The following is a 10,607-nucleotide window of genomic DNA, read 5'->3' on the forward strand; positions in this document are numbered from 1 at the left end:
TCTTCACAAGTAAGTAAATCCCAGGAACATAATGCTGATTAACAAAAAAACAAAGTGCAGGAAAACATATATGATACAAGGCCACTTACAAACCTAGCCTCAGTAATACACTTGTGGAAAAACCACAGTGAAAGGCCAAGGGAGGAACCCCGGGGGGCACCAGGGACGCTGGACGGTGGAGCCTGGGTCGCTGAATCAGTGTGTGGACCAGAATCCCATACCCCCCACTTGCCAGTGGGTAGCATCAGGCTCTGACATCACCTACAAGGAAACCTTTGTGGCGTGAAGCCAGTGGCACTTCAAGGTCTGTTATAGCAGTGAGCCCACCCTAATTCTTTATATGTGTCCAGGGAATTTGTAATTTCCTCAATTCTGTCTTATTCCAGCAAAAATTTGAAGCCCTTGGATGGACCAGGGTCAAAAGCCCTTGGATGGACCAGTGTTACAGCTCAGTTTTATTCAGAAAGTAAAGAAAAATACATCTTCAAGGCGTGAGGGCATGCAACCCAAAAGACAAGGAGAGAAGAGAGGCCCCCGGCCCAATTTTGGCTCTTCTTTTTATATGTTTTTTCCTTCTCCCCCTGGGCCTGCCCTATGTAAACTGGGCTAGCCAGAAGTGCCGTTTGTTTTACCTGAGGTCTTCACTCTGGTCCTCGGACCTTCCTTTGTTCTATTTTCATGGGCTTTTCCCTTCCTTGTCTTTTTGCTACCGCCATTCTGGACTCCTTTTTCCTATTCTAACTACTTAATGTATATAAGCACACAAATGTACCTGTGACTGGAATTGCAATCTCATTAAACTGTGTATGTTAAGTTGCTTCAGTTGTGTCCAATTCTTTGCGACCCTATGGATTGTAGCCCACCAGGCTCCTCTGTCCAGGGATTCTCCAGGCAAGAATACTGGAGTGGGTTGCTGTGCCTTCCTCCAGGGGATCTCTCCGATCCAGGGATCAAACCTGCGTCTTTTACGTTTCCTGCACTGGCAGGTGGGTTCTTTACCACTAGCACCACCTGGGAAGCCCTCTCAGTAAACTACTACTTTTCGTATGGAACAGTGACTAATATTTTCTATTCTTTTCCATTAAAAAAAAAAGCTGGTCACAGCCCACGTTTCCACAATCTAATCTGTGGTTTGAAACTGCTGCTCTGAGACCCATGCGCCCTCTTGCCTCAGGGCCTTTGCTCACGCAGTTCTCAGTATGGGATGGCCCCCCTGTTCTCAGCTGGTCACCGAGCTCTTATCCCAGAAGATACTTTCCCTATTGAGCCTATGTACTCCTGCACTGCCCCTTCATGGTACCCGATCTTCCCCTCCGTGGCTCTTGTCCCTCCCCTTGTGTGACACTGTGTTGTCCATCTTGGTCTCGTCTGCTGGACTGAAAGCTCCAGAGGCTGTAGACTGCTCTACTTCCTGGGCTGGCGGGTGGACGGAGTAACCACCATCTACAATGGGCCAAACCCTGAGGCATCACCAACCTCAAAGCAGTCTCATTAAATGACTTATTCTTAATTGGAACAATGTACTAATATTTTCTATTCTATTCTTCCATGGGCCTTGAGCTTCCTGTCCCTTAATCTTGTTGTTGTGACAACCCAGTAAGACAGTCACTTTACCAGACAAGGAAACCAAGTGCAGAGAGGTGGAACCCTTGTGAGTAGACAGGTACTCCCATTCCACAGATCAAGAAAACGGGGCCCAGGAACGAGCTGGGCAGTGGAGGGATCAGCACTCCGTTCCAGGCCAACTGACTCCATAGCCTAAGCTCTTGTCCCGAAGAGTGGACACTTGGGCCAGGACCCGTGGTCAGAGGCTGCAGGGGACAGTGACCAGAAGATGAGAAAGGCAGCTGACACCCATCTCAAGAGCCCCACCACATGCCAGGTACTCATTCATCAGCCTGACAAGGCAGGTACAGCTATCCCCCTTTTCCAGATGATGAAACCTAGACACAGAAGGCGAGGCAACCTGCTCAGATCCCGAGATGCCTTCTCGCTGCACCCACAGCCCCTCACTGTACTGACCTGATCCCCTAAGCTCTCCATCAAACACTGGAGCGACCAACCTGCATTTCGGGGGAGCGGTTCACGGGGATGAAGACTGCGGGCTTCGATGGGGGCCTGACCAGGGCAGAGGCTGCCGTGGGAGTAGCTGCTGGAGGGGCAGGAGTCTCAGCTGGGCCGCTGGGCACTGGGTTCTGGCCCCTGGCCCCAGATGGAGCTGGAGGCACATGTGCTGGGGCCGACCCTGCACTGGCCTCTGACCGATTGTCTGTTGGGGCCTCCTCGGGTTCAGAGTCCACTGAGGATTCAGACTCCTCTTCTGCCTCCTGGCGGCGGCGCTTCCGGTGGGCTCCACTGAGGCTGCTGATCTTCTCTGAACCCTGGGCTGCCACATCATCCGGTTTCCTGCAGGGAAGGCACAAAATCAGGCTCTAGGATGGGCCAGCCAACCTGAGGCAGCTCTGGGTTGCTGAAGGCTCATCAGAGGCAGGACTCAGGAGCCACGCCCCTTCCTGCCTCAAGGCCTTTGTACCCGCTGTCCATGGTCCCTGCAGGCAGCTTCTCCCTCACTTGACTCAAAGGTCGCCTCTCAGGAAGACTTCGCCTGACTGCAGCCTCAATCACCTCTCCCACTGCCTCCATCCTCTTCGCCCTGTTCTTTTCTACTGAGCAAAAAGCTCTTTCTACTATTTATCTAACTACTGCCCATCTCCCCACTATCAGAACGTAAGCTCCTTATGGGAAGAAACTTTATTTTTGTGTACTGCTCTATTTCTAGGGCCCAGAGGAGAGCCTGAGATGCAGTTTGCATTCAACAGTCATTAAATGTGCCACAAGTCTTATGGGACGGTACTGGAAATGAACACAGTGGGCCAAGTGTGAGAGAGCAGGGAGCAGGGGCCTGAGCTGAGGGAACACATGGGCCCCACCTAAGGCAAGCTGCCCTGTGGGAATGCCAGCTGGTGTGGCCACATCCTTCAACGGGTCAAGACTAGGGCAGGAAGGGGAACCAAGGATTTTAACATGAAATCTCCTAATTCTTAAATATTGACTGTGGAAGTATCTGTCTTCCCCAAATTCGTGGCCACCCAGATACTCAAAATGTGATCTTATGTGCAAACGGGGTGTTTGCAGATGTCATGAAGATGAGGTCAAACTGAGTTAGGGTGGGCCCTAAATCCAGTGCCTGGTGTCCTTATAAGAGGAGAAAACAGGGACCCAGACCCAGACAGAAGAAAGCCATGGAAGACTCAGAGAGACACACGGAGGACACCGCAGTGGCACACAGACTGGGGTGACATGGGCTGCGGAGCACCCAGGACTGCTGGCACCACCAGGAGCTGGGGGACAGAATGGAACAGATTCTCCGGCCTCTGGCAGGAAACAACCCCACTGACACTTTGACTTTGGACTTCTGGCCGTCAGAGCCACGAGAATAAATTCCTCTTGTGTTAAGGTACCTGGTTTGTGGTGCCTGGTTACTGAAGCTCTAGAAGACCCACATGTGGGCAAAAGATACCAGCATATTAAGCGGCATGTGAGGTCTCTACCCGTTGGACGTATTTTAGCACATGGGTCATTACAAATGTATTTTCTCATAACCCCAGAAGACCCCATGACTCCCAAGACATTCCCCCGCCCTGGGAGCCCTGGAGGGAGGAACGGGCTTCCGAGAGGAACCTGGTGACTTACTCTTTGGTGTGGTACATGCGTTCTCCAGTGCCCAGCTTGGACGTGGTGTAGAAGAGTCTCATCTCAGCTTCTGAAACCTGGACTTCACTCAATTTCTGTAGCATCTCAGCTCGCTGGGGAAGGAAACGAGTGTGTTATACATTTGGCATCATGAGCCTCTTTAGAAGGGAAGTTGAGACTCTAAATAAATTTACAGCATCTCTAACACCCACAGTCTTTTTTAAACCAAAGGCTGAACTTCAATTGCCTGGCATCACAGTGTTCTTAACATTGACAGACATGTGAGCTTGGGCTTCTCGTCCCCTTACAGAGTCTGTGGTTGGATAAACAAGGTTCTCTTTGCCCCATGGTGTGTCATGAGAGATTATCGACTAGCCAGATGCCCATCAAAGGGAGATGGAATAAATAAAATAGGGCCCATCTGTATAATGTAAGACTCCCCGGCAGTTACTACAAGGGAGGAATAGCTCTTTGTGTGATGGCAAGTAGTCCCCACGCTATCTGGAATAAAGCAGTGAAACGTGGGCCCAGTTGGCTTCCTTCCTCTGGGTGAACGAGTCACAAGTATTTGTTTCACTATTCTTGAAATTATACAGATACTTTAATATGTGCTCATATTTGTGTATATATGTACACACACATATATACACACATGCACACACATATATACACGCGTGCACAAATTTCCTAATTGAGAAAAGAAAAAACAACATACAAAACAGCAAGCAAAGATGCTCGCAGGATTAAAAACAGCACACACTCACGGACAGTGAGTCCTCCCCTGGATGAAGAGCTCCAGGGACTGATGTCAGAGCTGCTAATGGCAGAGCTGCTAATGGCAGGCCTGTGTGTCCCCTGGTGGTCACGGCACCCTGTGTGGTCACCCTGTCAGAAAGACTAAGGAGGGATGGGAGAGAGGCTCAGGAGGGAGGGGATATATGTATACGTATAACTGATTCACGCTGTTATACAGCAGAAACTAACACAGCATTAGAAAGCAATTATACTCCAATTTCAAAAGACTGTTAGGAGGCAGTCTCCTGAAGCCTTTAGATCAAGTTTCTTGGTCTCCACACACTAGCATTTAGAGTCAGATAATTTTTTGATGTTCTGGGCACTGCAGGCTATTTAATAGCATCCCAGGCCTCTACCCTGCAAAATGCTAGTAGCATCCTCCAAATCGTTACAACTCCAAAAGTCTCCAGACTTGGCCAAATGGTCTCAGTGGGGGCAAAACTGTCTCTGTTGAGTCACTGCCCCGGACCCGAATACCAATTTATAGGAAACTGGACAGTGGAAGAATACTTTTTAAATTACAGAGATAAAAAAATTTAATCCAGACCATGGGAAAGTCTTTGAGACAAACAAACCAATCTCTGCAACAAATGATAAGGGGGAAAGACAAGAGATGGGGTGGACAGCGCAATGAAATGGTGCAAAGTTTGACTATTTACTGGCTATTTGATGGTGTTTTAAAAAAATCTGGACGTGTTAAAGGCACTGCAGTTATTGGAAATGGTCTTTTATTTTCGAGATGCAAACTGAAATATTCAGGGATACAATGCTACATAATGGGTTGAATGGTGGCCCTTCAAAAACATACATCCATGTCCCAGTGCATGCTAAGTTGCTTCATTCATGTCCTACTCTTTGCGATCCCATGGACTGAAGCCTGCTAGGCTCTTCTGTCCGTGGAGATTCTCCAGGCAAGAATACTGGAGTGGGTTGCCATGCACTGCTCCAGGGGATCTTCTGAACTCAGAGATCACACGCAAGTCTCTTATGTTTCCTGCACTGGCAGGCGTGTTCTTTACCACTAGCGCCACCTGGGAAGCCCGTGTCCCAGGATGGGATCTTATTCAAGTTAAGGGTAATTAAGGATCTCAAGATGAGACACTGGATTAACCAGGTGAGTCCTAAATTCAAAGACAAGTGTCCTTATCAGAGATACACAGAGGAGAGACACACAGGGGAGCAGCCCATGTGAAGATGCAGGCAGAGAATGCAGTGATGTGGCCACAAGCCAAGGAAACCTGGAGCCACCAGGGTTTGGAAGAAGCCAGGTACTGCTCTCCCCTGGAACCTTCAGAAGGAGCACAGCCCTGCCCACCCTTTGATTTCAGACTTCTGGCTTCTAGATCAGCAAGAGAACCCATTTCTGTTGTTTAAGATACCCAGCTGGTGGTCATTTGTCAGGATAGCCAAAGAAACAGTACAGACTGAGGCTGCCTGGGCTCTGATCTATGGGGTAGGAAACTGACTGGCCGTGGAGATGATTGAGGTTGACCATGGGCTCGACAACTGTTGAAGTTGGTGACTGGTAGGTACATGGGAGCTCGTGACCCTAATGTCTCTACTTTTATATATGCTAGAATTTCTCAATATAAAATATTCTCCTTAAAAAATATTAAGTAAAAAAGGTCAAAACTCTCTAGGATAAAGTTTAAAAAATAAACAAAATGAATGTGGGGTGGAGAATAAACAGTGAGCACGTTGATCGACTGACTCCTGGTTCAACAAACACGGTCTCTACAAACCTGAACCCATTCCAGACCGACAGACACCCCAGAAGCATGTCCTCCTTCGAGGGCTGGAAGGTTCTGATTCTGCGTGTCCCACAAGGGGCATTAGTTATATGTGGCTATTTGCATTTAAATTAATTAAAACCAAATCACATTAAAAATTCAATTCCTCTGCAACTTCCCTGGTGGTCCAGTGGCTGGACATGCTCCCAATGCAGGGGGCCTGGGTTCGATCCCTGGTCAGGGAACTAGATCCCACATGCTGCAACTAAAGATCCCGCATTCTGCAACTAAGACTGGGTGCAGCCAAATAAATACATTAAAAAAAAAAAAAAAATCAATCTCTCAGTCTGACTGGCCACATCTCAAGTACTCAACAGCCACACATGGCTGGTGACCACCATATTGGATGCTGCAGACAAAGAACTTGTCCTTCATTCCAGAAAGTTCTATCTGATGGTCCTATTGAAGAGATCATGTCAGGGGACACAGAGCCCTTCCATCCCCATCCCTTGCCAGTCTGAAGGGCTGAGTACAGACGCAGAACGCATACCTGGCTCTTCTTCTTCTTCTGGTCTAAGATTCTCTGCAGCATTTTCCGTTCTTTCTTGGTCAGCGGCTTCTTCTCCTTCTTGGACAGGGGAGGGGCTTTGGTCTTTTTCTTCTTCTTCCCGGGAAGGACAAGAGCGTTGCTTGCATCGACTCCTTTCAACGTGTCCTTATCTGAAAAGATATGCTCGCCTGACCCACAGCCCTGGAGGCTAGAGAGCGAGGATGCCTAGGGTCTCAAGATGCTATCTTAATGCTGTTTTCCTCTGGGGGGGCCCTTCTGCCCTCTGTGTGAGCCATCCAAGCACCTGCACAGGAATGGGGATGTAGGGCCGCCGCACCTTCACCACACTGTCCATCCAGCACCTGCCACAGGCCAGCCTCCGCCATGAGTCGGGTACCTCCACCCTTGTGTTTTGGGAAGACAGAAGGAGGTAGAGCAAGGAGGGAATAAACTACACCAGTGCGTTCCTCCCGTAGGGTCCTGCTTTCAGAGAGTCTGTGAGATCAAAACCACTTTTACAATAACTCTAAAAGATACTCTCTTCTGGGTGTACAGTGAACTAAGTACTGAGCTTGTGTTATATTTATTTTTAAATGTCGGCGTTTTTGGGAATTCCCTGGTGGCCCAGTGGTTAAGACACCATGCTTTCACCACAAGGGGTGCAAATCCATTCCTGGTTGAGGAACTAAAACCCCCCTCACAACTAAGCTCGCGTGCTACAGCTGCTGAGCCCATGTGCCGCAACAAGAGAGCCCCTGTGCTACAGTAAAGATCCACTGAAGCCAAAAATCAGTCAAAAACAAAAAAAACCCCAAACCCCTACATCTCTGTTTTAATTTCTACTATGATAAATTTCGATAGAACTCACACTAACAAAAGCACTTTGGGGTCTTCAACGTTTAAGAATGTTAAAAAAATGTCCTTAGAGGAAAACATTTGAGAACCAATGTGCCATAGGAAGGAAAAAGGGGGGACATGCTAAAAATAAAAATAAGAAAGAGGGTAACAACATTGGATCAGTGATCAGAGAAGGCTCTTTGCAGAAGGCAAGCTGCTTTATAATCTTATAAGGTCCCTCTGGCCCCTAAAGTCTCAAGGATAAATGGAGATGTCTTGTTCTAGGGTGAGAAACTTTTCCCAAATCTTTGGGTCTAAAAGACCTCAGGCTCCTCTGCATTCACTTCACTGTCAGTCTATCTCACCTCCTGAGCTGTCACTGCTGTTAGAATGAACAGTGCCCATCACAGGACAAGTCAGTAAAGACACAGCCTGTCTTTACTTTTCAAAGCATTCTCAGTTACAAATATATTCTCCCCAACTACCACCCCCATGAACAAGTATGTAACTGCTGGATCCATGTGACAGCTGAGAAAATTAAGGCACGGAGATGTCAGGTGAGTTACTTCAACTCCCAGCCAATCCCTGCAACTTCTGAGGAGGGAATTCAGATTCCAGATTCCCACCTTGACAATCTTTCCCATAACTTCACTTCCTTCAGGGTCCAAGAGGAGAGTGTGGAAGAGGAGGCTGGTTAGTGGGTGAAGTGAAGTAGGCTTCCCCATCGGGCCTGGTTCTCTCTCCCTCCACCTCCAGAATCTAGGCTCACTCTTCCCTCATGCCTAAATCAGCTTGAGCTTCGGGGATCCTATACAAGCAGCCGGATGAGTTTAACTTTGGAGTGTGTTCAATTTCAAGGGCCAGCAAGACAACTGAACTCACTCAATAACTTCATCCTCAACTCTCCTGCGAAACCGGACCCATCAAGGCCACTGATGGCCTCCCTGGTGTTACATCCAGGGGTCCTTCTCTCCCTCCCTGACCCCACAGCAACATGACACAAATGGTGGGTCTTCTTCATGGTCCCTGGACAACCACACTCCCAAGGGGCTCCTCCCACCTCACTGGGCTAAACTCACTGCTCAGTGAGAGCTGGTCCAGTCTTCAGACTTAAATAAATATCATCTATACACAGTGATGATTCCAAACTGCTATCTCCCCTGGACTTGCCTCTTCTAAGCATGAGTCAACAGCTGCCTGACTATCCCTCTACTTGGATATATAACAGGGCCCCCAAAACACACATATCCAAAACCAAGCTCCTGGCCTCTTCCCAAGCTGGCCCCTCCCCGCCTTCTCCAGCTGCCAGCCACTGGACCCCACACCTGGGATTCATTCTTGACATCTCCTTTGTTCTTGTGCACAGTCAGCCAGCAAATCCTATTAGCTCCATCTTCCAAATACATCTTGAATTCAACCACCTCTCACACCCTCGGCTGCTGCCGCCCCGGACCAAGCATCAACTTCTGCCCTACTGACTGTACTCGGCAGCCTCCTATCCAATCGCCCTGATTCTTTGCCCTCTACTGCTCTTCCTCAACACAGCACCAGAGTTATGCTGTTAAAACCTAAGCCCATGCCTTGTTCCTCCTCTGCTCTAAACCCTGCAGGTTCACTGTCCTCACCATGACCCACCAGGTCCTACCCATCCTGGCCCCACTTAATATTTCATCTCCACTCAGCCATTCTGATGGCCCTCAGGTCTTAAGGATCCAATGCTTTCTCAATGGGGTCTTCCCTCTCTATCGCACGAAACTCTGCAACTCACCAAACACCTCTTGTACTTTATCTGTTTAGTATGAATGTATGCAAAATATTCTATATATTCTGTGTTTTTCTTTACTTGTCTCTTCCCAAAAGCACATAAACTGTGCAGGACAGGGATTTTTTTCCGCCTTAATCTCATCTTCTGTTACTCTCCTAGACTGGCACACCAGTCTTCCCTAACAAAACGGAGGGGTCTTAGCAGAAATGTCAAGCAGCCTAGAGCTAAACAGACAGATCTGGGCTGAAAAATACAAACTTAAAAGTCGCTGGTAGGGAGGATATAATTGATGCCATCAAAATGAATGGAATTACCTTATTTTCTTGTCCAAATTCCCCACGTTGCTATACTACGACCACACTGGAAAGAAACTCCAGGTATTGTTCCAAACTCAGTTAAAAAGAAAACTGTCACCATTCCCCCTTTCTTTGGATCATCTGAGATGGGAGGCCTCTCTCCGGGATCGTTCCGAAGTCGCAGACGCAGGACATAGTCCGGGCGTCCTTCAGCCCCACTAGCCAGCCCTGGCCTCAAGGCCCTGGTTGGTCTCTCACCCGAAACCCAGCCCCTGTCCAGGGCCTTCTTACCCTCCAGTTCCAGCCGCACGGGGGGCGGCTCGGGAGGGCCTTTAGAGGTGCCGGGGGCCGTCTGCTGGCGCCCCTTGATGTTGTACCTCCGGCGCAGCTTCCCCATGGCGCCCGAACTCCTGCTCCTGAAGGTAGGGTAGCAATACCCGAGCACTTCTAAGCCCAACTCACGTGGGCCCCCACCAAGGTTCAGGACGGAAAACTTCCGGGCTACGCTCTCGCGAGAGCTGGTACTAACAGATCTCCTGCGGGCGGGGCTAGAGGCGGGGTCACCTTAAAAACTAAGGCCGCTGGGGGCGGAGCGAGGCGGGGCCAAGTTAGGGAGCGGCGGGGCCTGAGGTGCCCAAGAGTCTTCTGTTTCAGCCCCGGGCTGTTTGCAGGAATGTATCCACTAAACTGAATTATCTACTAATATTAATTTGGGAATGAGAGTGTTTTGTCGGCTTTAAAAATATAACCTACTCCTAATACAGTCTTCTTCCCTCTTTTTTTGGCTTATCTGTACTTTCTGATATTCTTACAAGCAACATTATTTGTGTAGTAAAAAAGGCGTTAAATATTTTCATTACAAAGACAGAAAAAGTAAAAGAAGGCATCAATTAGACAACTTTGCATTTTCATGACCACATCAAATTTTCTGCATTGCACTC

General features: G+C 48.6%; 1 protein-coding gene across 2 annotated transcripts in view; it reads right to left on the reverse strand.

Moving 5' to 3' along the window:
• Positions 1 to 10,174, reverse strand: part of DHX37 (DEAH-box helicase 37) — a 30,775-nt gene extending 20,601 nt beyond the window's left edge. For both annotated transcript variants that reach the window (XR_003515242.1, XM_027567038.1), the window contains exons 1-4: positions 9,958 to 10,174; positions 6,769 to 6,938; positions 3,694 to 3,806; positions 2,064 to 2,406 (exon numbers count right to left, since the gene is read on the reverse strand). Coding sequence is in view for 1 of the 2 variants with exons in the window: in XM_027567038.1 (XP_027422839.1) it covers positions 2,064 to 2,406; positions 3,694 to 3,806; positions 6,769 to 6,938; positions 9,958 to 10,063 (732 nt within the window). In the remaining variant the exon portion in view is untranslated. The remainder of the gene's footprint in view (positions 1 to 2,063; positions 2,407 to 3,693; positions 3,807 to 6,768; positions 6,939 to 9,957) is intronic.
• Between the last annotated feature and the right edge of the window lie 433 nt (positions 10,175 to 10,607).

The sequence above is a fragment of the Bos indicus x Bos taurus genome, chromosome 17 (genome assembly GCF_003369695.1).
Source record: "Bos indicus x Bos taurus breed Angus x Brahman F1 hybrid chromosome 17, Bos_hybrid_MaternalHap_v2.0, whole genome shotgun sequence".
Lineage (NCBI taxonomy): Eukaryota > Metazoa > Chordata > Mammalia > Artiodactyla > Bovidae > Bos > Bos indicus x Bos taurus.